General features: G+C 41.0%; 1 protein-coding gene across 4 annotated transcripts; it reads left to right on the top strand.

The window, feature by feature from the left end:
* The first annotated feature begins 602 nt into the window (after positions 1 to 602).
* On the top strand, positions 603 to 27,478 carry C1QTNF1 (C1q and TNF related 1). 4 transcript variants are annotated; one of them, XM_036755212.1, is made up of 4 exons: positions 603 to 961; positions 22,162 to 22,354; positions 25,696 to 25,841; positions 26,728 to 27,478. In XM_036755212.1, exons 2-4 carry the CDS (start codon positions 22,173 to 22,175, stop codon positions 27,276 to 27,278), a joined length of 879 nt encoding a protein of 292 aa, XP_036611107.1. In that variant the 5' UTR covers positions 603 to 961; positions 22,162 to 22,172; the 3' UTR covers positions 27,279 to 27,478. The 4 variants fall into 4 exon arrangements, with proteins under 4 accessions (XP_036611107.1, XP_036611110.1, XP_036611108.1 ...); XM_036755215.1 differs by lacking the exon at positions 603 to 961 and adding an exon at positions 1,382 to 1,402; XM_036755213.1 differs by lacking the exon at positions 603 to 961 and adding an exon at positions 3,600 to 3,650.
* The last annotated feature ends 318 nt before the right edge of the window (positions 27,479 to 27,796 follow it).

The raw sequence follows: 27,796 nt of genomic DNA, 5'->3' as shown, positions 1-27,796 counted from the left end.
CTTCTTACATAGGGCTTGGAGGGAAGGAGAGGTGAGGAGAGGAGGGAGAAAAGAGTCATTGCCACAGCAGAAAACTTTGTTTCTCCAGTCAGCTCCTCTTACAACGAGCTTGCTATTAGGTTTAGTTTCTGGATGGGGAATGGAGATAGGGCATCAAATCCTTTCCTCACTCAGATGTCCTAAACTTCTAGGGTCCAATTCAGGTTTGTCATAGAATGGAAGCTTAAAATTCACAGTTTTGGTCACAGGCATTTTTGGATCCCAAATCCCTCTAATCTCATGACTTGAAGTCTCTGGCTTCTGATGCTCCTCAGCCTGGCCCTGAACATCCTTGGTCTGGGTTCCTGATGCCACTGCCTCCTAGCTTTCGCAGGCACAAATAGGCTAACAACATCTGGATTGACTTTCAGATACTCTGATGTTGTAAGTCTGATTCTTCAGTCTGGGCTGGCTCCCAAGGGGTGGCGGGGAACAGCAGAGGTTGATTTTTCCCCTGCCAACCCGGGCACACACAGAGTTAATACTTAACTGCTGCTGTTTGTATAAAACGCACTGGGAGCCATTCAAGGCTCCACTGCGCCTCACATCTGGCTAGGGTTTTCTCTTTACGTGTTTGTCCTGGTTTCTTCCTCTCTTCCTTGACTTTCGAGAAACCGCATTTCCGCTTCTGGCCAAAGAAATCGTGGAGCCGTGGAGATAAAGGTGCTGGGAGGGGACTGGCTGTTACTTGCACTGCCCCCCCAACTCCTTTTTGCTTGTTTTCTTCCCTCGGGACTTTTACCCCCTCGCTGTCTCTCCTCCAAACAAGTCTGTGCTTTCCCTCAGACCTGGCTGGGGAGGAGGTTCCAGCCCCCAGGAGATGCTCTAAAAGATCGAGCCTCTGCTGAGGCAACAGGACAGTTGCTGGTGGAAAGGCAGACAAGAGAAAACAAAATCCTGAACCAGGGAAGTTAACAGCAAGGTAGGCTGAACGGGGCCGGGACTAAGTTGTGGCATGGGGGGTGGGGGGGGGGGGAGACACAAAAAAGGAGCTGAGGAGAGGGGGAGGGTAGAGGGGGAGCCAGGTACTGACTCGGCTTGTTGCTTTCTGGATCCCAGCGCAATTCTTTATCAGAGCAGCAGAACTGACAGCCGAACTTTACAGCAGGCAGACTCTCAGGGATGGAGCTAAGAGTGTTTCGGTGCTTCTGACAGATGTACAAGAAGCGAAAGGGTCCGTTCGGTGTCCCTGTTTGTGGCTTGCTGTCATTCACCCAATCCACTTATACAAGGGCTACAACTTAGGGCCTTACTCTCTGTCTATGGAAAGGGAATGAGTGCTTGGGAACTTCTTCCGAAGACTTTTGCCAGTAAACATTCTCAGGACTGGAAATACCTCCTTTTGTTCTTCTTGAGGTTTTTGGTTTGTTTTTTTTTCATCTTCAGGTTTGGGGTTTTTTGTGTGTGTGCTTTCCTAAAGGAGTTAAAAGAGAAGGAAGATGGGACCCACTGTCTGAATATGCTTGGTAGGGCAGCTGCCCACTGTGGGCAGCTTCTTTTTATGACTGGGGTGTCAAGATTTATCCCAACTGTCTCCACGAATATTACCGGAAGCATTGACTTTCAGCTTCTGCATTTAAATAACTGAGATGTTCCTGGAGGAAATCCAGCTTGGACAGGAAAAAACAATGTCACTTCACCAGGCTTGCTTGAGGGGCTTTAGGGCTGCTGCTCATGCCTTGGAGAGTATTAGTCTGCGTGGTGTTACATTTGTGATACTGGAGATACAACATAGGTGCCAACTCAGTATCTTTGACTGCTATGTAACACAGTACACAACACAAAACCTGTGCACACAAGTTGACCAGGGGCAAACAACCTGTGGAGATGTGTTTATCTCTATGCAAGGATGCATATAAGGGGGAGGCTGTAGTCACCATAAATGCTTCTCTGTGCACACATGTGATTTTCTGTCTCGCTAGGGGTGGGTATCCTTGCCATTTGTGCACTCCTTTTTTCAAAGGCAGCTATCCTGGTTCCTGGTTTCTTTGTAGATCATCTTAATCCCTCACCGTGTGTCTTCCTCTGCTGGTGACCTTGTGTGACTTTTGTAATTCCTTCACTTGGTATGAGGAAGCATGTTGATTCTCTGATTCTCTCTCTCTCTCTCTCTCTCTCTCTCTCCCCCTGCCTCCTGTCTTTCTATCTCTTTCTGTTTTCTGTTTCCATCTTGCTGTTTTTCTCTCTTTATCTCTCTTTTCCTCTCTCTCTCTCCTCCTCTTCCAGGTTTTAGAAACTGAGGAATTTTGTGAGAATGCCCTGCTTGAGCAACCTAAACTAAAATGTAAAGTTCCCTGAGAAAATGAATTTTCCCAAAGGCTAGATGTACCACAGGTCCCAGTGGGAAGTGTGTGACGTCCTTGGAAGTTGCTTTGCTCCTACTTTTATTTTTTTACAAAGCAAAGAAACATAAGCTCTTCCAAAGGTCTGCCAAGGCACACATCTTTGTAAATAAATGTGCTTATTCCTGTGTGTGCATTTCTGTCTATATTTGGACAATTGCAGCTACTGATAGTGGTCTGGTGACATATTCTCACCTTGACACCATCAACAAGTAGGGACAGAAAGTTAGGAAATTCTTCAGCAGATCTTCAGTGTCCCAGGGAGAAGTCTGCCAGAGGATAGCATCTTTTCCCTCTCCCATTCCCCTCTGGAAATATAGAGCTTTAAAGCAGTGAGAGAACTTAGAAATCGTTTAGTCTAACCTCTTCATTTTTAGAGATGAAGAAATAGAGGCTCAAAGAGATTAAATGATTTTCCAAGATGACTCAGTAAGTTAATGGCAGAGCGGGGACTTTTGTCTTTGCATCTCAAGTGATTAGCTGCAATACCTTGCACATGCAAACCACTTCATAGATGGTTGTGGGATTTAATTTAATTTTCCTAACTCCTAGGAAGTTAGAACTCTGTGCTTGTGAAAAATTCTCTGTTGTATAGAAGGAAGTATGCTTTCTCTTGCCTATGGACCTTATCTCTTCTCTCTGTCTTTAATGGCACTCTTACCCCACCTTGCAAAAGGTTAGAGGATGTGCATCTCTGAAAGGTGACCTTTGCAGCTTAAAATGAGGGAGCTCTGAGTGAGAGGCAGAACTACTAGACACTTGGCCATATGGATTTTAGATTGAAGCTCCCTTTTCCTGCCAGCGTAAAAATTCTCTGTCCTGGTGATATAGTGAGTGTGGTAGGTACGTACAGCTGCTGAGGTCCACTGATGCCCACTGGGAGTGACCCAATCCAACAGTCTCACAGGAAGGGAACATCTGGCCCGCTTCATTCCTAGGCTGCAGCTTCCCCATCCAATCTAATAAGTATGGAATATTTTTTTTTTCTGAACATGCTTGGTTTTTGTTCTTGGTTCCCTCCTCTCTCCCTCAGCTGTAATTAGTATGACTCATAAACCAAATATTCTGGCATTGAACTTTGTCCATCAAAACAAAGATGAAAAGAATTTTGTAGGCACAATCACACTGCCAAGTGTCTACACCATACACTCGCTGCTGTATCTCTTGTCCTCTATTGCCGGTACCTGGTGTGTATCTCTGTTCCTTGGGTTGGTGGTAGCTGTGACTCCAGGGACCAGCTGGGCCATGTGCTGGGCCTATACCAAAGGGGTGAGTGTAACAATGGGAAGAACCAGGCGGGTGGAAGGGTCAAAGAAATGTTTCCCCACAGCTGTTTTATTTTGTAATTTGCATAAAGGAGAAACCACTGTAACAACTTCACATGTCTCTCCACCTGTCTCAGCCTTGACAGTCTGAAGAATTCCATGGAAATTTAAGAGGGAAAGGTCCCTATGGGAATAGCCACTCTGTAGTCTTAGCTCTGGGTTTCTTCCTGCTCAGGTCTGTAGCATTCTCCTTATGCTGAGTTTGAAAGTAGAGAGCTAGTCTTTCTGGGATACTGGCATGCTTCTCTCAATGCAAGAAATCATTTGTATTCTTTGGATGCTAACTTTTGAAAGACCTTTCCAAACCTCAGGGACTTTGTTCTGTTCCTCTTGTCTGTGACCAAGGCAGCTAGATTGTAGAGGGAATAAAATGCTGGGCCTGTAGTCAGGAAGACCTGAGTTCAGTTTTGGCCTCAGATACTTAGCTGTGTTACTCTGGGTGAATCACTTAACCTCTTTTTGCCTCAGTTTCCTCATCTGTAATATGGGGATGATAATAATAGCCCCTACCTCCCAGGGTTATTATGAAGATGAAATGAGATGTTTGTGAAGAGCTTAGCATAGCCCCTGGCATATAGTAGGTGCTTAATAAATGATTGTTCCTTCCTTCTTGTCTATTTCTGCAGGTTACTCAGTATAGGAATACAAAACTTGCTGTTTTATTATATAACTCACATCTATCTTCCTTAGTTCTTACCTTACATTTCTGTGTCTGCCCTCTTGGTGTGGCAGAGAAGGTTTGACTATAAACATGGAAGTAAAAGTGAATGTTTGGGGCTTTCCATTTTCTCTGATCCCCAAAGTGAAATGTTGGGACTTTCATTGCTTGAACACATCTCTTTGATCTTGCCTCATCCTGTTCCTTCTTGTTTCTCTGGGGCGAGGGTACTCTGTGTGTGTGTGTGTGTGTGTGTGTGTGTGTGTGTGTGTGTGTGTGTAAGAGAGAGAAAGAGAGAAAACATTAATACCCTTATAGAGAAAAAACATATCTCAGACTCCCCCTTACAATAGTAACTAAATTATGCTTATTAACCAGGCAAGATAAGTAGTCCTCTCAAGTATTTTGTAATATGGTTAAATCTCTGTATTCTTGTTCATGCTTGCTTTTCCTAACTGGGCTTGGCATTCCTGCCTGCACAGTCTGGCCTTAAAGAGTGGGGTTGAGGTGTGTGCAGGTTTGTCCATAGCAGCAGAAAAGCTTTGGGGTCGGGTATAGAGCCCCTGAAATACCTTTGAGAGGCTTTGGAGCAATCCTTAACCCAACAACTACTCTGTATGGTGAGCTGGAAGCAATTCTCTCTGTTTCCAGGCTCTGCTTTTTTCTTCTGCAGGGCTGGTGTTGAAGGCTCTGAAATGCACTACAGTAGAACAGGATGTGCTCAAAGTGTGTGCCCATCTCTCTGGCTCCTGCAGGAATTTTCCTTGAAATGAAATGGAACAGAACAAGAGGCAGGCAGGGAGACAGATGGAAAAAAGAGAAAGGAAGGAGAGAGAGAACAGGGAGGAGGGAAGGATAGTTCAAATATTGTTGTTGGCCAAGGGCAAAGTTCTAACTTTTGCATCCCTCCAGCAACCCCTTTTTGCTTTGGTTACTAGTCCCCATGTGGAATATTTGGCTACTAGACACAGGAGAAGCAGATTATATTTCTCAATAATTCAGATTTATGAAAGCCACCCAGGACTGACATCTTCCTGAAGTACTTGGGCAAGAGACATGTAGGTTGTTGGTCATAAGAAGCTCAAATTATGGACTCTGTCCTAAAGGTTTCTGGGTCTGTTCTCCAGATTTAGTGCTTTGCTACACACAGTACTTTTCCTGTGATGATGATGATGATGATGATGATGATATCTATTGTTGATATTTCAAAGCCTTGGATTCAGTTCCACACTCATAGCTTAATGCAGTACTGTACATAAAATAGAAACAAGTACAGTATAGTAAAAGTGCTAGAGTATTTTATATTTTTTATCTGCATGGAAAACTGTTCTCTATTTAAAACATGCTAACATCATACAATCATGTCAAGAACCAATTATAGAAAACATGCCATTTTCAGGGAGACAGTGTAAGCTCATTATGGTTTGCCTAACCTAATATCTACTTTACTCAAAATAGCTAAATGTGACTTCCAAGTTAAATAGGAAGTCAAATCAAAGCATCTTATTAATTACTTGATGTACATAACTGACATCAAGGTATATACCCCCACCAGAAAATATATTAAACAACTCCTTCATCTCATGGAATCTTTCTCCAATGATATAAAAATGGTATTTCGACTTGGCTTAATATATGCTAAGAAAAGGTTTCCAGCTTTAATCTTGGAGTCACACTGAATTGGATGAAGGTGATACCTACAAATACCTTGGTCTCTTCTAGGCAAGATACATTGAGCAAAAAATATCGAGAAGGCTAAGGTTGAATATTGAGAGACTCATTGGCAGTCTTTTAGGTTCATAACCTCAGGGTCATACTTGGTGCCTCATTTTCCCTCACCCTACACACCTAGTTGTCAAATCATGCCATTCTTACCTCTATAACATATCACACATTCTACCCCTTCTCTCTCCTCATGTACCTACCACTTTAGTTCAAGATTTCATCACCTCTTACCTAGATTATTGCCACAGCATCCTCATTAGTCTCCATCCAAAGTCTCTCACCACTCCACTCTGCCCTCCACATAGTGATCAGTGGTTTCTGCAAGTGCAGTTCTCCTATTCAATAAATTCAAATGCCTCCCTGTTGCTTTTAAGAGAAAATATAAATTCCTTTATTTAGCTTTTATAACCCTTCACAACCTGATCTCAGCCTATCTTTCTAGCCTTATTGTACATTAAGACTTATCCTATATTCTGCCATTCAGGCAAACCATACAAGATGTTCCATTTCTGAATCCATGTCTTTGAACTGGCCATTCCCCATGCCTAGAATATATTTCCTCATTACCTCTGCCTCACAGAAACACACACACTCTCTCTCTCTCTCTATCTCTCTCTCTCTTTCCCTCCCTCCCTCCTTCCTTCCTTCTGTAATATACATCAAGCAACTCTTTCTATACATGGAGTCTTTGCTGGTGCTCCCAACTGCTAATGCCCTCCCTCCTTAACTACCTTGAATTTATTCTCCTTATATTTATTCTGTATACACTTATATATGTACTTGTTTTTTGACCCATTATAATGTAAGTTCCTTGAGAACAAATGTAAATTCTTTACATTTGTATTGTATTGCATTGCCTGCCAGGAGCTTAATAAATGCTAATTGATTGGTGTTATCTTGAAATCAAAGCTAAATGGGGAGAACACATTTAAAACTGTTAGTATTTTTGTATTATCAGCCTTATTGTTCACTTTTGGAAATATAGAATGGGTCATAACAGATTTGGAAAGTATTCTAACAAAAACGTGTACAATATTAAATGAATAAAGATCCACTACCATAAGGCAGCAAAAAAGAAAGAAAGGAAGGAAGGAAGAAAGAGAAAAAGAAAGAAGGAAAGAAGTAAATGTTAGAAACTATGCAAATGCATCCTTGCAGGATGCAAAAATTGGACACCTAGCAAATATCTAAAAAGACATTTCCTGGTGGTTAGAATAATACAACACAAGCTTGGACTAATAAATCCTCATGCTAGAGACCCAAACCTCAAAAATATCCTGGAGAAATCAATCAATAAAGTGGACTGGAATTGGACCATTATCAGAAACTTCCCTGTTGTCCACAATTGCCCACCATAACATTGATCCATAAAGACTAAAGAACAATGTTTTAAAAAGATGTCACCATACCAAATATAGTTCCAAACTTCCTAGAAAAAAGTTTTGAAAGTATAGAGAGCTAGTAGAGGAGATAAAAATCATCTGGGAATTAGGATGAGGTATATGTCATTCCCGTTGTCCTGTATGTTTTTGGAGTTGTACTGAGGATACTTTCATTTTATGGGTGAGTAAACTAAGAGACTTAAAGTGACTATCATAATCATACAGCTGAAGCAGAACTTTAACCTAGTTTTTCCTGCCTCCAAGTCTAGTGCTCTGTTCACTAGGCCATTCTGGGTCTTGCATATGAAAATGTCTAATGTGGGTTATGACAAAAAATATGCAATATATGGAACCAGGTAAGCTTGGGGACAATAGCTAGATTGCTAGAGCTTCATTCTGGTGTTTTTCTTATAGAATATTGATCTTATATTCTTATATAATATGATCTCTGAAACACATGCCTCTTTTAATAATAATAATAAAACCAACTTGTCTATCTAGCCCTTTAAGATTTACAAAGCTCTACTGCACTACATTCCTATGAGATCAATAGCACAGGTTTTGTTATCTCTGTTTTGTAGATGAGGAAACTGATATCCTGGGCTGTAGCTGACTCAGGTTGGTTTGGAAGGAAGTGGGATACTCATAGACTATGGAGGGGATACTTGGCAAGGATGCAGAATTGGTTCAGTGGACACAACCACTATTGAATCCATACAGAAGTGCTTCTGGTCAGAGGGTCAAAAATGTGTTGACTTACATGGCAGGAGGCCATCCATCTGGTGTGAGGGACACTGACTCCTGGTGCGCTGTCTTTCTTATGTGTTAGGCAACTGCAAAGTCATGTCAGTGGCTCTAGCCCTAGTCCTCTAGACCAGTCATGGCTCAGAGGAAGTTTCCCTGACTTTTGGGGAAAAACTAGCCCTGTCTATATAGCAAGGAATAATATTGCTTTTACTACAGAGTTTATTTGACTTGTCCAATATCACATTGCTAATCAGTGACTGAGAGGGTCCAGCTTCATAAATAATTGGCATTCAATAAAAGGAGCCATACTCATCTGAGGGATTATTGTACTCTCTAAAGTGAACTGGCCCCTTAAAAATCATGAAGTTTATCTTCTGGCACCTCTCTGCCTCCTTTACTTTACTTTCTACCCTTTTATCATCTTCCTCATCTCCTTGAAGCCACTGGCTCAAGGACTATAGTACCTTATAGTACTACATGCTGACTATTTGCAAGTTTGGGGATACAAAGGAAAAAGCAAAAAACAGTCTTTGCCTTCAATGAGCTATTTTTACAGGGTCTTCTTTGGCAGCACCCCATGTTCTCCTTTTAAAATATATATATTTTAAATTAATAAGCATTTGTTTTCTCTTCCATTCCACTCCCAATTCCTTCAAGACATTTTCTTAAGACATGATCTTAAGGCCCTTTACCATCCTGGTTGCTTATCCCTGCGTGCTCTCCAGCAACCTCAGTAGCACTCAGTGCTTACAATGCATCCCAGGTACTTAATTTGGGGACCTCTCCTAGTATGCACACTCTTCTTCCAGCTAGGAGATTGATCCTAGAAGCCACAAGGGCATTTGAGGGGATGGATATGTATGAATATATAGGGATGGTTGTTTTAAGTTCCAAGTTGGTTTGTATTTATTTTCATGTGTCATCTTTAGATAATGATTTGACCTAAGGACAAACTGGTGCACAAAACAACACCAGCTCCCAAGCTCATTACATGGATCTGATTGTGCCAAAGCAAGAGGAAGAGAGGACTGTTATGACCAAGGGACTGAACTGTTCCATTTATTTCGAAGATGCTTGACCTATGCATGGAAGAAGAGGAGAAAAGTCTAATGAAGAGCAAAGGGACATTATGGTCCCAAACTGAATAGGCCAGGTAGAATAAAGACAAAGGAAGGAAATAAGCTTTTATAAGCACCTACTATGTGCCAGGCATTGTGCTAAATTTATAATTTTAAATTATAACTATTATTTCATTTGATCCTTACAACCCTGTTGTGCTATTATTGTCTTAATTTTACAAATGAGAAACTGAGGCAAGCAGACATTAAGTCACTTGCCCAATGTCACAAAGCTAGTAAGTATCTGAGGCTAGATTTGAACTCAGATATTCCTGAATCCAGACCCAGCTTTCTATCCACTGTGCCACCTAGCTGCCCCCATGAACTAACTTGGTTATGCTCCCTATACCCTCAATAGGAACAAGATCAGACCTACCTCCATACCTTCAAAAACCAAGAAGTCGGAGGGTCTAGGGCATGACCTGGTGGCTCTAAACTGAATCTTTGTTATTGATTATTCTGCTGCATTCACAATGATACTTTACTGGATCTGTGGCTTTTGGTGGTACATACTTGGAAGATAAGAAATAAGCCCTATTAATTTTTTTGTTATGTGGTTTTGATGGCTATTCAGTTTGTATTATTTGCAGTTAGAAGTAGAATAAACTTATGTTTTCTAGGCAGCTTCACTTGGTGGTGATTGGAGAATTGGGACCTAATAATGTTTGGGGGGAGGGTCCAAGTCTTCGAAGAGCTGGTCAAAGCTATTTTTGTTCCTGGTATTAAAAAGTCAATCAACCAATAATCCTAGTAGAGTTCTGGAGACATAAAGCCATGTGAATAACCAAACACTTTACCGCCCTTCAGTTTGGGAGGTGTAAGGTCTCAAACATGTCACCAGCTACTGATGGGGGCAATAAATCATAGACATGACAGAAGTCCACGTTGTCTCTGATAAAGTCTCCTCAGAAATCTTCTTTTCCCTATCCTATCTCTACCACATGAATTTCTCTGATAGAAAGTAACGCTCCTGCTTGAGAGCTTAAAGCTAGGAGGTAATGTAAGGACATCTTTTTTACCAGAGGAAATTGGTATTTCTACTGGGATGGAATAATAGGGTAGGAAGCCAAACTGGTATGCAGAGCTGGCAGAGCTCATGCTAACAGTGAGATCAGTCTTGGTCCTTAGACTCCCAGGCGGTCCAGATTCTCTTCAGTTCTTTGAGCGGGGCAGACTCACCATCTACTGTGGAGGTTTTTGATTCTAAGAGCACGAAATTTCAATAGGATAAAGTAGTGACTCTCTAAGACAGGGGGAATTTTTGTTTAGACGCCTTTGGGGCCATTGATTATCTATTCACAAGGCCATCTTTTCTCCCTCTTTTGTGTTTGCTGTAGACCAGACCAGAAGGAAGGAAACCACTGGTTGACAAACTAGTAATCAGCTCAAGAGTATCCTCTCCCTACCCTTAGTCTTATAATGAATAGTTCTAACAAAAGAAACTCCTGTCCCCCTTCTCATCTCAACTAATCATTCCTTTTCTAAAGATAGGGAACTTTTTAGAAACAGTGAAAAAGAGGACAATTCAGAGAGTGACACTGATATCAAAACCTCCAAGTCTCAGTTTTTTTTGGTGAGATCAGGCAATTATTTGTTTATATGGCACACACACACACACACATATACACACACACACGTACACACACAACACATTTGTGAATATATGTACAAATATATGTTAAATATTTATGTGAGTATTGTGTTACATATGCATTACATATGTATGTGTAAGTCACCAGGTGGCATTGGTGAGCAAGGCAGATTGAGCTGTCAGTCATCTTCTGAGCCAAAGTCATCTTCTGGGTATGCTCAGGCAAATCACTTCCCTCCTTTCCTGTGGGTGGAGCTTTCCTCCTGCTTATTTTTCCCCCCAGGACCTAGCCTTCTCCTCCTAAGTAATTTGTGGGATCACGATTTATTTTTCAAACTCCATGTGCCAAGTATCTGCTGCCAGAAAAAAAAAGAGGGGAGGGAGAAGGAAAATGTCTGTATTTTGCTCACTCACAGCTTGGGGTTAGTATCAGCATACATTTTAAAACTATCAGACTTTGAGTTTTAGGATGCTTTGCCAGGCTTGCAACAGTCCAGATCTAGGTTCCCATCAGGGGTGTACTGGAGCCAACTCTATTGTTAAATTTTCAGTGTGAGCATTTACACTTCAGAAATAAGCAAATGCTACCGATCTGGGCTTCATTATTGTTTGGTTGATTGCCTAGACATGGGGTAAGGAGCCTGTGGCCTTGAGGCCACATGTGGCCCTCTAGGTCTTCAAGTGTGGCCTTTTGACTGAATCCAAACTTCACAGAACAAATCCCCTTAATAAAAGGATTCTGTTCTGTGAAGTTTAGATTCAGTCAAAGGGCCATACTTCAGCATCTAGAGTACCATATGTGGCCTCAAGGCTGCAGGTTCCCCACTCCTGTTCTAGACTTAAGAAACTATGATGGAGAAATGTTAATAAAGTAGATTAAACTTAAAAGTGCATTCTATGTACATTTTCCCAGAGAACTGTTTGTTAAGCACCATTGGTCCTCATACTTTACCCTAATGGTTCGGTCTCCATGTCTGGCCATCCACATGTTTGGATCAAATATTTGTCATTTTGAAGGAGGGAATACTTTCCCTTATCTTCTCTTTTGTAGTCATTAAATAAAATACAATAAGCTTATCAACAAGGTTTTATGGTAAGTAAATAAAATCTAACCTGAAAATAATAGATATGGAACAAACAAGAATGTACTTGGACTGGAAAAAAGGACAAACAATGTGACTAGAAAGGTAAAAGGGATAGTACTGACCCACCAGCCAGTTCTCATCACTCAAAGGCTGCAAGTCCTGGCAATGCTCCTCTTACTGGTGCCTGGTCATACCAGGGGATTGGTATTGCTCTTCAACAGGTCCTCATTCAACTGCTCCAAATTTTGGGTTGAGTGCATCTCTCCTGTTGTGATAGCATCCTTCTTCATTCTACTCATCTTCATTCCTTCTATTTGCTCTGGCTTCCATTTTCACAAGTCCCTTCTGAGAAGGTCAGAGTTAGTTGTACTCTGGGTAGTCTCCTCCTAGATTAAATCCAAAGCTCTTCAGATTTTAGGAAACCCTAATGATAAAAACAAAACAAAACAATAACAACAAAAACTGTCTGTCCCTTCCCCCCTAATTCCAGCACCAAGCCCTTTGGAACAACTCAAAATTTGACCTGCCATATAGCAGCAGAATTAAATATTAAATGGCTTTCTGGAGAGGTGAGCAAACATCATCCATCAACTAGAAGCTGTTCTCCCTCTCTTCACCTCCTTCAGTTTAGTAAATGAACAATTAGTGTGATTAATGAACTTTCTGGGGGAGAAGGAAAGAACTACTGAAAGGTTTTATCCCCCTTATGTTAGAGAATACCAATGTACTTGTATCCTTAACCATTGAGGGCATGGTTATATCCCTTTCCTCTTTCCCTCAAATCTGAATTCAAGAGACCTCTTGAAGCAGCAGGAAAGGTAAGATTTTTAGTGTGAGAATTTTTATTAATGTTCAAGGCAGGTGGGTGGGTAGAGTTGAGGGTTGTCTCCTGCTGGGTTAGCCAGAGCTGCATTAGGGTAAAATCTACTGCATAGTTATGTATCAAGGAAATATACAGAGTAAGCAGAGTCTGACTCAGAGGTCGGTATCCTTAACTCACTGTCCATATGCCAATCCTATTATTCTTTTAATGGCATCAGCTAAATGTTGAATGGACAGGAGGAACTAGTGGCCATGTAAAGAAGTCTCTCACTAGAGAAGAATCATATTCTTGGGAATGATGACACAATGTTCTCTACTTCCTAGATACTCATACATCCAAAGCTGTGTTGTTACTTTGGAAGGATGGGCATGCCCCCGATGAATTGGCATGGCTTCCAAACACCATGAGAACTCTCCTTTTGAAAAAAATCTTGAGAGTCTATGGAATATTCTTTTCAATATTTTCCCTAATGACAAACCTCTATCCTTTGAAGTTCGATTTAGAGAAGCGACGATGAATAGCAGAAAGAGCATTCAGAAGTTTTACTTTAGACCCAGCAAATGGGCAACGATGACAAAATATGGAAACAGTTAATGTTAGAGGGCCTATGGGAAGACAGGCACATGGATAAACAGTTGGTGAAGGTGTGAATTGGGAAAGCTATTCCAGAAAACAATCTGGAATCCTGTGAGAAACATGACAAAACTATTTGTACCCTTTGGTCCAGCTTTTGGGCATGTAGCTCAAAGAGGCTAAGAGAAAACAAAACAAAACAATAACAGAAAAAGTCCCAAATAGACCAAAATATTCATAGCAACGCTTTTTGTGATAGCAAAAAACTGGAAACAAAGGAGGTACCCAGATGGCTAAACAAATAGTGGCATGTAAATTTAATAGAATATGATTACGCCATAAAAAATGACAAATATGAGAAATTCAGAGAAACCTGGGAAGACTTGGATGAACTTATGCAGAGTAAAGTAAGTAGAACCAAGAAATAATAAATAAAATGACCACAGTAATATAAAAGATAACAAGTTGAAAAGATATCAGAATTCAGATCAATTCAGTGACCAAGCTACTCCAGAGGACTCGTAGCACCGTTTCTATGGCTCACTCTGCCACATCGCACTCAAACTTGCATTTTGGAAGCCCTAGAAGAGTGATTGCTACTACTTGCTCAGGATTCTAGTGGTAACCCTCAAGGACTGTGCTGCTAGCATTGTTGTTAATTTAGTGGAACCTCCTCACTTGTGTATTCCCCAATAACAGCCAGTCAACAAAACTTAATTAGCTATTAGAAAATATCTTTACTGAGAAGTTAGAACAAGTTGGTACACATATGGGACACACTTTCCCATAAATGCACATAATGTCCATGGGGAAAGTTGACTCAGTCTTAAAGCATAATGGAAATAAGACACACATGTGGAGAACACATGTGACAAAGGGGTACCTCCCAACTCCTGGCCCTGGAAGCCCTTTCCTCCCTTTGTTGAATCCTCATGAAGTTTCACTTAAGTGTAACTCCCTATTAGATTCCCAGGGTCAGTGACTTTTTTTTAATAAGTTAATTTATTTATTTTTAGTTTTCAACATTCACTTCCATAAGTTTTAAATTCCCCCCCCCCCCCTTTCTTCCTCCTCCCCAAGACAGCATGCAATCTGATATAGGCTCTACATATACATTCCTATTAAACATATTTTCACATTAGTCATGTTGTATAGAAGAATTAGAATGAATGAGTGGGACCATGGGAAAAAAAAAACATAAAATAAAACAAAAAAAGAAAATAGTCTGCTTCGACCTGCCTTCAGACTACATATTTCTTTTTCTGGATATGGATGGCATTTTCCATCATGAGTCTTTTGGAATTGTTTTAGGTCCCTGCATTGCTGAGAAAAGAGTTTTACCTTTGGAATCAGAGGACTTGGGTTGGAATCTGGTTCTACAAATCACTTCACCAATCAATCGATAAACATTTATTAAGTGCCTGCTATGTGTGAGGCACTCTGCTAAGTGCTGGGGATACAAAAAGAGACAAAAGACAGTCCCTTCCCACAAGGAGCTTACAATCTAATGGGAGAGATTACATGCAAACAAATATATACAAAACAATCTATATGCAGAATAAATAGGAAATAATTAACAGAGGGAAGGTATGAGAATTAAGAGGAGCTGGGGAAGGCTTCTTGTAGAAGGTAGGATTTTAGCAGGAATTTAAAGGAAGCCAAGGATGTCAGTAGTTGGAACAGAAGAGGGAGAATGTTCCAGACATGAGAGATAGCCAGAAAGAATGCAGAAACCCAAGAGATGGAAATGTCTTGTTCGTAGAACAACTAGGAGGCTAGTGTCACCAGATCTAAGATTATGTGTTGGGGAGTAAGTTGTAAGAAAACTGGAGAGGTAGAAGGTTTTGAAGGACTTTGAATGCCAAACAGAGCATTTCTTATTTGTTCCTGGAGGCAATTGGAAGCCATTGGAGTTTACTGAGTAGATACGGGGTGGGGGGTGTAATATGATTGGAACTGGGTTTTGGGAAAATCATTTTAGTGGCTGAATGGAGGGTAGATTGGAGTGGGGAAGAGAGTGTCTTCTTTCCTCTGATATGTAAATGATAAATACGTAAGAAAATGCATAGGACAGTGATAAATACATAAGAAAAATACAATATGATATCCACTAAGTTCTTGTTTCTTGTCTGAGGGACACTGCCTCACTTGTAAAATAAAAACAGTTGACTCATCCTGAGCTCAGTGAAGGATCAGTCCTTTCCCCACTGAAGTTGCCAGTTTCACTCAGTGCTTTAGAGTGCCTTGGTCTCATCCGTCACTTAGGTATCCCCAAGGAAGTGATCTTCCAGAATCTTATTAATTACTTTACATGTATAATGAAAATAATTTCCAACAATCAAAGAAGAGAGTCCTTTCTTCACAGATTTTTAAAGTGTCAGAACTAATGTGAGAATCATTGGAAAAGGCATTTATCATCGAACAATGAAAAAGGACACAACTCATTTGGATAAACTGATGAAAGCAATCTTGTTGTTATTAGTTGACACTAGCAAAATTAATTTTAAAAAATCATGCATAAGACCTTTATAAATTTTCTCTCTTCATTTCCTCTTAATAAAGCTTGATTTTTCCTCATAGTTTTGGACTGGGAGCACAAGAGATCTATGTTCCATTGCTAATTTGATGATGCAATAATGTACGAATTACTTAAGAGAACAACAATATCAATATGATTTTGTTATGTAATAGCAATAGTCATATGTGTCTGTGACTCAAAACCTTGACCAGATCCAACTGGATGGAGCCGGTTTTGCCATTTTTAGTGAGTTCTCTGCCAGTTGATTATTGGACTTAGTTCCATACAGATGTATTTCATTTGTTTTGTTTTTAATTCTGTGGTTTGAATGAATATCATTCAGAGGAATGTGCACAAGTTATAGTTCTTAAAGAGCACATTTCAATGGCTGTTAGAGGTATTGCAGTGGTTATTGGTGTTTGAAGGATCAATCAAGCCCACGACGGAATAAAATCAGTTACATCAAAACACAAATAGGACTGCTGACAACAAAAAACAATGTCAAGAACCCACTAAACTATTGTTAAGTGGAACAACCTAATTAATCTTCAGGAAAGAACTAAAGACCTTCAGAGGGTCCTAGAACCTTGAGGGGTTGCTACCGATTCCTCTACAGTGAGGCATAGGTTTCTTGAAGTTGGAAATTGCTGGAAAACATCGAGAACAATTTGTTCCAATGGCTATGAAGGAGGCTGAAACAGGCACTATGGAGCACTTGCAGCTTGGTCAGACATTGAAGGTGCCAAGATCATCTACTGCATCCTAGGCCATCAACAGTCATCCTGAATTTTGCCTTGCCACTGGACTCTGATGACTCTGGAAGAGAGTGAGGCTGATGACTTTGCCCAACTCTGTCTCACTTAAATTCAATTCATTCATGAGTCAAGATGTCACCTGAGATGTCATTGGTTCTCTTTGAAATTGGAGGACAAACAACAACTCTTGCTATGAAGAAAAAAATTGCTCATTATGGAAAAAATTATTTATTATGCAAAATATGGAGTACTGATGCTTCTCAGAGGTAATTTTTACTGACAGAACTTGCTTTTTCATTGAAGGTCGTATGAAAATCAGAAGTCACCTAGATGACCCTGTAAAGTTTGAATGTCTTTACTAGACATCCACTTAAAAAATTTGGGTGCCTTTTTATTACCAATGGGCCTATAAGTCTTGTCCTCATTGAGGGAATGATGAACTGATAAGTATATTGATATGTTGAGGAGCAGAAATACAGGAATTCCCCCAAAGAGATAAAATACTACAAAACACATCTTTGCACCTTGCCAAAAAAAGGTTAAGAAATTAATGAGAGAGAGAGAGAGAGAGAGAGAGAGAGAGAGAAATTTGCTTCAATAATCTGAGAACTCACCTGATTTAAACCCCATTGAAAACTTGTGTGGACAGGGCCTGTCTTGAAATAGTTCCCCAGTATTTTAAATCTGATATTAGAATGGAATGAGACCTCGTTGTCATTCAACAGTTAACAAAAGGAGATTTGGTTGGTTGGTTGTTGTCCTTCATTCTTGAAGAGTACCAAAATGACATCACTATGCTAGGGTCAGGTTTCAGTGTGTCCGACTGTGGCTGATCAGACCAAGACGAGCTCGGAATGCTTGACCACAGGTTGGGCACGAATAGTCCGTGTGAACATTTGGGGTGGATACTTTAAATTTGTGCATCTTGTGTTTCCTTTGAGCTGTTTTAATCCTGCTTTGCTTATAGAGCATAGCACCTTCTCTGGTGTGGGCACACCATGCTGAGTGGTCCTGTGCCAGTGTCTCCCATGTCACACAATCAATTTCAAAGTTCATGAGAGAAACCTTGAGAGTGTCCTTGTATTACTTCTGATCACCATGTGAATCCTTGCTCTGTGTGAGTTATCCATAAAATAGTTTTTTTTGGCAAGTTTTGCATTGGAATAACATGGCCAGCCCATCAGAGCTGTGCTCTCTGAAGCAGAGTTTGAATGCTTGGCAGTTTAGCTCAAGTAAGAACCTCAGTGTCTGGTACCTTATCCTGCCAGGTGATCTTCAGAATCTCCCTAAGACAATTCAAATGGAAGAGATTCAGTTTCCTGGCATGGCGCTGGTAGACTGTCCAGGTTTCACAGGCATACAACAATGAGGTCAGCACAATGGCTCTGTAGACCTTCAGTTTGGTAATCAGTCCATACCTCTTCTCTCCCACACTTTCCTTCGGAGCCTCCCAAACATTAAGCTAGCTCTGGCAATGCATGTGCCCACCTCATTATCAATGTGTACATCCCTGGAAAGTACACTACCAAGATAAGTGAACTTATCCACAGCATTCAAAACTTCTCCATTTGCAGTAACTGATGGTTCCATGTATGGATGGTGTGGTGGTGGCTGATGGAGCACCTGTATTTTCTTGGTATTAATTGTTAGGCCAAAATTAGCACAACCAGCAGAGAAGTGATCCATACTTCATTGCCTCTCAGCTTCAGAGGCTGCATTGAGGGCATAATCATCTGCAAATAGAAAATCATGCACCAACTCTCCCTCCACTTTGGTCTTGGCTTATATCCTTTTCAAGTTGAAGAATTTACCATCAGTGGGGTACCTGACTTGATGCCGTATTCATCCTCATTGAAAGCATTTGACAACATAGCTGAAAAATCATGCTAAAAAGCATGGGAGCAAGCACACAGCCTTGTTTCACTCCATTGGTGACTGGGAAGGCACGAGAGCATTGTCCATTGTCTAGAACCCAGGCAAGCATGCCATCATGAAATTGATGTGTGATGTTGATGAACTTCTCTGGGTAACCAATTTTTGACATAATTTTCCATAAGCCCTCACGACTAACAGTATCAAAGGCCTTGCTCAGATCTACAAATGTTGTGTACAGACCTCTATTCTGCTCCTGGCATTTCTCTTTTTGTACTCAGGCAACCTGGAAGTGTTGTTAACAGCCCAAAGCTTTAATTTCCTGAGAATTTTGTCTCAAGGAGAGTCTTGATGCCTTTGTCAGAAAAAACAAGCTTAACTTGTATGGAGGTGATGGGTATGGGATCTGAACCATGTCTTTGGACCCCAAAAAGGAAAAGCCCCTGGACTTTCCCTCATGGCCCAGGTCCCTGGTGTTTGCCTGGGGCACCTGGCCCTTCCCAGTTAATAATTCTTTCAATATGGCCCTGAAGTTGTCTGCACCTGGCCTCACTCTAGACTACCACTGTTTGATTCCACTTAGACCCCTTCCACTGTCCCTCTCTCTTACCTCCCAGTCCCCCCATACTACTTGGCCATTCCTAGATCACATCCAGATCTTCTCTGTTCTTCTATATATAAGGTCCATCTTGCCTCCGTTAAAATGCTCAGATTCCTTAAGAATCTGGCCAATCCTGAGATTCAATCTGGCCTGCTTGTCAATGTATGTGTCACAAATATGGCGGATTCTTAAAATCTTGCCCACCCCAACCAATGTCCTAATAAACCTTGTCTTTGGCTGAAAGAAGGCTTAAGTCGAATTCATTTGAGGCAGGACCTATCATTTGCCTTTGAATTTTGGGGTCCCAGCACCCCTAGACCTCAACGGTAAGAGGTCAGGATATAACAACCACTGCAAAAACTTTGAGCTGTAATTAAAGCTAGACTTGGAAAAATAGACTGTTCATCAAAAGTATGCTTAATATCCAAAAGAATGTGTTGATTTGTGGCAAAAAATATGTATCATAATCTTGGGAACTCCACGCCAAATTGTGTAAAACAAGTGATTGCAGCAAAAACAGGATATATTGCATACTAAAAAAATTTTAAAGATGTAAAAAAAATTATAAGGTTTATTGTAGAAGTAGATGAATTTAATTATTTTTACTTTGTACTCCACAGCAACTGGCTTTGTGACCTTAGGCAAATCACTTACTTTCTAGACTTCAGTTTCTATACCGCTAAAACAATGAGGTTAGCTACTAATGCCCCTTCCAGCTCTAGGAGTCTAGGAATCTATAAGTAAAGCCAGGTCTGATAGACTGGACTTCATCAGAGATGACAGATCATTCTGACCCCTGCGAGATTACCATTCCCAAGGCTTAGTTACAAGCATCAGGGCTAGGCTTAGCTTCATGTTACAGAATTCTGTCTAACGACGCTGTCCAAGAGAGCCTTGAAGTGCCCGGTTTTGAATGGTGAAAATGTGTCTGAAATTTTCCTTATTTTAAATTCAGGAATTGCCATGCCACAGATAATTCATCAAACACTCTATGGCTTCTTTCAAGAATGAACATTTTGAGACTTTGTTGAGGATTTTAAGATCTAAAGCTTTTTAAGAAAGCAGATGTGAAAGGGAAATGAAGGTCGGATTAGAGTAGTATCATTTGAAGGGGGCAGGAATACTCTTTCTAAATTAGATGTTTCAGGAGGCATATTAAATAATTCCCTAGAGGACTATTGTAGTTAATGTACCTACTTTCCTAACCACCTAATTTAACAGGGAGGGACAATGGAAGAAAATAATCCAGCATCACATAGAGTGCAATCAAGGGATGATTTATCCACTTCAATGACTCCAAATTCACTTGGGATTTTTCTCCTTTTCTAAGTGGGTCCAGTAATAACAGTCCACATTTATGTACTCCTGAATAATACCTTCTTTGTGTTATCTATGGCCCAGGGAGAGCCCTCCTTTCCATAAGGACCCTGGCTTTGGAATCACATGGGCCTAGATTTCAATTCTGGGGAGAGGGCTTTTCTCACACTCTTTGGCTCATTGCATTCACCCCAGAGTGCCACAGGAAATCTCTGAAATAAAACTTGGGTATGGTTCATGTCTAGGATTTCTATTAAATTAAAGAAATTAGTTGGGTCCCTTCTAGAAGAGATACTCAATATATAAAGCAGATATCAAGTATAGGATAGCATTTATTTCCTTCACCATAAACTAATGCTTAAAATCCAAAAGCCTCACAAGTGCACATTAACAAATGCTTGAAACGTGGAAGAGTAGCCCAACACCTGTTATATTCTCCTGGGAATTAAAGACAGCTTTGTAGAACTGCTCAAAAGATATTTCACATTCATCTTAGATCTGAGTCTGAGCAACTCAGAAGTCCATACCTCCTGGTAAGACATGATATGGCTTCAATATTATTAGTCTTTTAAGCTACAGAATCCCCTTGGTAGCTATCATTTTCTATTCTGAGAAAGTATAGGGGAAATCACTATCTAGTGGACAGCCAGGTCCCGGCTACTCAGATTCACAAGGTTACTGACAGGGCTGGAAATGACCCTTTCTCAGGATTGCCCTTCAGTGACCTGGGCTCAGGGAAAGAAATACAAAAAGGAAGAGAGAGCTAGAAACCTGAGGTCCAGTCTCAGGCTCAGGTAAGCAAGCCCATGCTCTTGCTACCATGTGTGTGTGTGGGTTCTGTCATTGCATGCCATGGGGAGGGGAGGGAAATCCTACGTCTCCCTAATGGAAATCCAAGAGATAGCCAAAAAGAGCAGAAGGCAGAATTTTGTTTTTGTTTTTGTTAATTGCTCTTAAAGCCTAGTGAGGGCAACTCTTCCAGGCTCAGTTGTCAATCATCTTCACTTAATCACAGGGACATACAAAGACTACTTGCTGCTTGTTAACCATATCCTTCAGCACTGAGCCAGAGCACATGTCTGTCCATGGAGCCATGCATGGCCAGCCCCAGTTCAGCAGATTGGGGGTTCCCCTAGTGCCCCTTTTTATATTCACAACAGCCCTGTGAGTTGGTGATGCAAGAATTGTCATCTCCATTTTACAGGTGAGGAAAAATGGCTCAGAAACTTGAGGTAGCTTGCTCTTCATGCAACTAAGTGACTCGTGGAGCAGTGTTTCAAACCTAAACCATCTGGCTCCTGGTCTAGTGCTCATTCTATCATATCTGGCTTCTTCTAAATAGCTGGGCGTCTAATAACTGAGAAAGCAATGGTTAATGGAGTACTAAATGTGAATTTCCATTTGTTTTATTCTTCAAGGTTTTGGAGGAGCCTCTGTCCTTGTGTTGGGGCAGGGACTATTACTCTAAGCAATTAGACAGTCAGCTTCCATCTCTCCAGCCTCAAACAGATGGGCACAGGTCCCAGTTTGTGGTTTCTATCATTATAGTTTATAAGATCAAAATGAGCCCTGGCAGAGGCATTTTCCCATGGCTGTAGATAAGGGGTAGGCACCTCAGTTATTGTTTCATCTACTCTGGTTCTGACTCTTTAACTTTCCTTGTGTGTGTTTCCCTCTCTTTCTATCCTAGAGCAAGGAAAAATGATTGGCTCCTGCAAACTGGGATTCATTTTTGGATCCTGCCTGCTGCTGACTCTCATCTGGTGCAACATAGCATTGGGCAGGGCATCACAAAAGCAGCAACCTCAGAAGGATCAGGAGGAGACTCAGGAAGAGGTTAAGGTGGAAGACCTACCACCACCATTGCCGGAACACACTGAAAAGTGAGACATTGGGGGCACTGGTATAAGGCATGGGAGTCGGGACTATATGAGCTATTTGTCTTGGCAGTGTGGTCTAATGAAAAGAGACCTGAATTTGGAATCAGTGAATCTGGATTCAAATCCTGACTCTCCTACCGACTACCTTATAACCTTGGAAGGAAGTTATTCTTTAGGAATCTCATTTTCTCCCTCTGAAAAATAAGAGGAATTGGACTGCATTGATCTATATGAGCTCTTATTAATTCTAAATCCTATGATTTTATGAATATGAGCCCTTAATCAGTAGTTAATGAAGTTGATGCAGGATGTCTCAGCGTCACAAGCTTATCACTTAACTACTAAATCTAAAGCTCTTGGCTAACAAGACAGGATTCCTGGATTCTAAGCCTAGCTTTTCTGCTAGATTGCAATCTTCAGAACATTCTGGTTAGTGACTCAATGTCCTTATCTTCAAAGTGAATAATCTTTTAGTCTGGATACACATAGCTAACTCCCAGTACAGAAATTTCCTTTGATGAAGGCCAGCCGTGTCTATAGCATATTTTCTTTGAGTTGCCTGGGTTACTAAGAGTTAAGTGACTTGCCCAGATTTTCTGTGTCATATTTGAACACAGGCCTTTCTGACTTCAATACAAATACGCTCTCTTTTATACCATGCTACTTGTATTATAATTATCTATATAAGTGCAATCTTTCCCTACTCTTAGAGTGTAAGCTCATCGAGAGCATGATCTGTGTCCTATTTATCTTTGTATTTTCATTGCCTATTTAGCACAGGTGCTTAATAAATGGTTAATTTAAAAAAGTGAATAGTCCTAGTCTCCTTCTCCATGTAGAGGAATGTGGGGATGCATGCAGGAGATATACTACTAATTTATCTGACTTTGGACAATTCACTTAACTTTTCAGTGACTCAATTTCCTCACCTGCAGAAGGAGCGAGTTTGTTGACCTTTAAGGTCCCTTTTAGTCCTGAATCCTGATTCTAGTGGAGAAGGATTATAGGATACATCATGGAATCATACATTTAGGACTACAAGTTCTGGTCCAACCCCCTCATTTTATAGATGAGGAAATTAAGGCCTAAAGATCAACTTACCTAACCTTGCACAGGTAGTATGGAGGTAGAGGGAGACTTAGAACCCAGGTCTTCTGACTCCAAATCTTGTATTTTTTCCACTGGACTACATTGTTTCCTCTTGTTCTCTTATGACTTCTATCTTCTTATTAAGGCAGCAAGATCAGAGAAGGCTGTTCCATGGAAAAACTTGGAATCTATCTCCATTTGCCCTGAGTGTGTAGATTCCAACCTATCTGGGATGTTATGATAATATTTATAAAGTACATTGAGTTCCTTGTAGGACTAAAAAAAAAGCTTATGTTGAAATTGTCACCTCATTTCTTTTACTGATTTCACTCGTTCCTTAGCTCTGTTTTGAGGACGTAGGAAACGGGTCCTAAGCTGGCTTGAGAGCAGAGCAGCAGAGTAGAACTATACGGGCAACCTCTGGACTTAATTTTCTGTTTTAGATAGAAAAAAATGAAAAAAAATCTAGAATTAAGAGAGTTAGGTTGAGTCTAGATGCAATAAATCTGACGAGCTGGGTAACCACTTCACTTGTATGAGCCTTATGTAACTCTAAGTCTAAATGTATGTAACGGGAAGTCTAAACTATAAATTGTGTAACTGTAAGTCTGAAATTTTAAGCCCAGCGAGAATACTGTTTCCCAGTCTGTGTAGGACGAGCTGTGTGATCCAGAGAGCCTAGTAAAAAATTGTCCTTGACCCAAGATATCTCAGTGCAATTCAACAGGACACCACTAGGTGGTAGCAGGAAACTGTTGCCTTATATGTAGTTCCTAGTGATTTTCAGGCCCATGCAATTTCAAGATGTAAACATTACAACAGAGTATAGAAGGTTAGAACTGGAAGAGGTCTTGTAGATAATTTTTAAAATAACCTTCATATGGGACAGGTGAGGAACCAAGCCAAGGATGTATTATTATTTTATGACTATTATTATTTTCATATAAATAAACCACATGCAAGGTATTCTATACAACTTAGGTTTGTCCTGTTGGTTAATAAGAGGCAGTGTGTTATAATGGATAAACTTAGAATCAGGAAAACAAGGATTTAAGATCCAGCCTCTAAAACCGACTAGCTGGGTGACCCTGGGCAAGTCACTTAGCCCTGTTTGTCTCAGTTTCCTCATCTGTAAAATGAGATGGAGAAGGAAGTGGCAAACCACTCCAAGTATCTTTGCCAAGAAAACCCCAAATGAGGTCACAAAGAGTCAGACACGATTAAAACAATTCAACAACAGCAGCAGTAGTCAGGCTGAATCTAGATGCAATGGATCTGACAAGCTCTAAGTTATAGACGAGATGTGATCTTTCCTGGTGTTTGGACAAGATCAATAGACCCTTAACTGATTGATGGCTATGTTCATATGGGTTATTGTTGTGCTATTAGTAGTATGGTATATAGTAAGAACACCATATTTTGAGTCAAAAGTCCTGGTTTCAATATCCAAAGTGCCACCTACTATCTGTGTGACTTTAGATCAGCCACTTTACCTTTCTGGGACTCAGTTTCCTGCTCTTTAAAATGAGGGGGTTGTGCTAGATCATCCTTTAAGACTTTTTCTAGTCACAAACTGATTCATTTCTATCTTTGTAGCTGTATCACCTAGCAGAGTGCCTGACATATATCAGATACTTAATAAATGCTTGTTGATGGATTGATGAGACCTGATCTCTTTAAATGTTGATCCATCATTGGTGTAAACAGCACCCAAACAACCTTGCATCTTTCATTAATTATTTCCTAATTAACAAAGATTAGCACAATTCCTTGCATGGTAATAAGTAGATGCTTGATGAACATGTGTTGAATTGTATGTGGTTGGTTAACAAATGATAAAAGATCCCTTCCAAATATTTTTGGGGGGTGGGTGTTGAGGTGAAACAGGGTGGTGTGCATAGAATTTAAACTGGTACTCATTCTTCTTTGGGAAAAGACTCAGTACTGCTTCAGCATGGAAGCTGCTGGGATCATATCTTAAGAGCTAACAGAATCGTAGATTTAGAGCTGGAAGGGACTTTAAAGTTACCTAGTCCAACTCTCTTTTTCATAGCAGAGAAAACCAAGGTCCAGAGGGATTAAGTGATTTGTCCAAGCTTATCCATTGGCAATACTAGGATTTGACCCCAGGTTTTCTGACTCGAAATCCAGTTCTCCTTCCACATTCCTGGGAAGTTATTCAGTGGAATGACTGAAAGAAATTACTCCTTAGGTAGAAGGTCTCATTTTCTTTCCTGTAATCCTTTTTCACTCAGGGTTGAAGATCATCATGAAAAGAACAACCCCAGGCTGGAAGAGCAGTCCTCTGACTCGAGATGTTTCCGCTGTTGTGACTCTGGCAACCCCATGTACCAGCCAATGCTGATGCCAATGCCACAGATAAATATCACTATCTTAAAAGGTCAGGGAGATGGTCTTGTTCTTTGAAAGCTTCAGAAACGAGCATAGGAGATTACTCCCCATAGCTGAGCATGAATAATTAGAAGAGAGATAAATTCTTCTGGGGCAGGTTGGGCTACAAGGCCATGGTGATTCTTTGTCTAGAGGGGAGAGAAGGAAGCCTCTCCTCCCCTTTTGAGATTCTAGGCAAGGTTGTGATTACCTTTTCTGGATATGGGTCAGGAGATGAATCCCCAGGATAATACAGAGCAGAACAACAAGGCATAGAGACAGTTTGGGTCTCTTCTCCCCATACTTGCATTCTTGACTGCAAGTTTCTTTGTTCTTTGTTTTGAGGTTTGGTGCTCCCCAGCCTGTTTTCTGAAATGCCACCTGAACGCCACAATACTGCGAGCATCAGATAACCTTTCACAACACTGCAAAATCTAACTGGGAACACATGTGACCTGGATTTTGCGGTGAGGAGGCTGGATCCTGGAGCTCCGACATCTGCAGTTAATTCGCTTAAAGTGAGCCATGGGCTTGGTCACTGAAACTGCTGCTTTTGGACAAACCCACATGTTCCCTTTTTCCTTGCCAGGGCTTTCAAGAAAAAAAAAATTGTTGGTTCTGGATCAAAATAGAAGGTTCCATGGGGTTGATGCTATTTGGATGGATTGTTTGGGAATCAAATCATCCATCCTTGTGCCCAGGATATGAAAAGTAAAGTTGGGATAGCCAAAGTAGAAGTCAGGATTTTCAAGGATGGCCCATGAATGAAGAATTAGTCTGGGAACCCTTGGCCAGGTGCTGAGAGTATGAGGGAAGAGAGATTGAAGCCTGATTCCTGGGAGGACAACAGAGAGGTAGACCACTTAATGCTATGTGTTTTTTTATATCTCTTTTAGGTGAAAAGGGTGACAGAGGAGAGCGAGGCCTCCAAGGGAAGTTTGGCAAAACAGGATCGATAGGTGCCAGGGGCCATGTTGGACCAAAGGGACAGAAGGGCACAATGGGGGCCCCTGGGGACCGATGTAAGAACCACTATGCTGCCTTCTCAGTGGGACGGAAGAAGCCCTTACACAGCAATGATTACTACCAGACGCTGATTTTTGACATGGAATTTGTCAACCTCTACAGTCACTTCAACATGTTCACAGGTAAATTCTACTGCTATGTGCCGGGCATCTACTTCTTCAGCCTCAATGTGCACACTTGGAACCAGAAGGAGACTTATCTCCACATCATGAAGAATGACGCTGAAGTGGTGATACTATATGCCCAGGTGAGCGACCGAAGCATCATGCAGAGCCAGAGCCTGATGTTGGAGCTTCAGGAGCAGGATGAGGTGTGGGTACGGCTCTTCAAGGGGGAGCGGGAGAATGCCATCTTCAGTGATGAGTTTGACACCTACATCACCTTTAGCGGGTATCTGATCAAACACAATGCTGAGCCGTAAACCAGCTCCTCAGCCTCTTTCCCAGTGCCAGAGGCTGACTACAATCTTTTATCTTTCTATGGCCATCACCTCCTCTCCTTGATATCCAAGCACCAGGCTGAATCCCTCCTGAAATGCCACTCTCCTCCTGGACTGCTGCTTCCACTCCATCTACATTCCACAGGATTCTTATTAAATGAAAAATGCTATCTATTCCTTAATTTTGCAATGCCCTTTTGTGCAACCGTAGAAAACATGAAATTATCAGGGAGAGGAGCATATGAGAATGAAGGACTGGGGATGTCCTGCCTCCAACAGGATACAAACCTCTTAACAGCTTAGTAACATAGCTGGGTTTCCCAGAAGAAACTATTTCCACTCCCATTACTGGAACTAATTAGCAAACATTCAAAGGGTTACTAAATAGAGCAACGTAAATTATGGAAAATAAGAGAAGTAATCTTTTTGTCTTTCCATTGAATGAAGTTTTACCCTAAAGAAAGTTAATTTTAGCACATAGTTCCAGAGAAATTCTTCAC

This window comes from Trichosurus vulpecula, chromosome 4 (genome assembly GCF_011100635.1).
Source record: "Trichosurus vulpecula isolate mTriVul1 chromosome 4, mTriVul1.pri, whole genome shotgun sequence".
Lineage (NCBI taxonomy): Eukaryota > Metazoa > Chordata > Mammalia > Diprotodontia > Phalangeridae > Trichosurus > Trichosurus vulpecula.
Note: the sequence above shows the minus strand (reverse complement) of the source record. Positions and strands in the feature narration are given on the sequence as shown.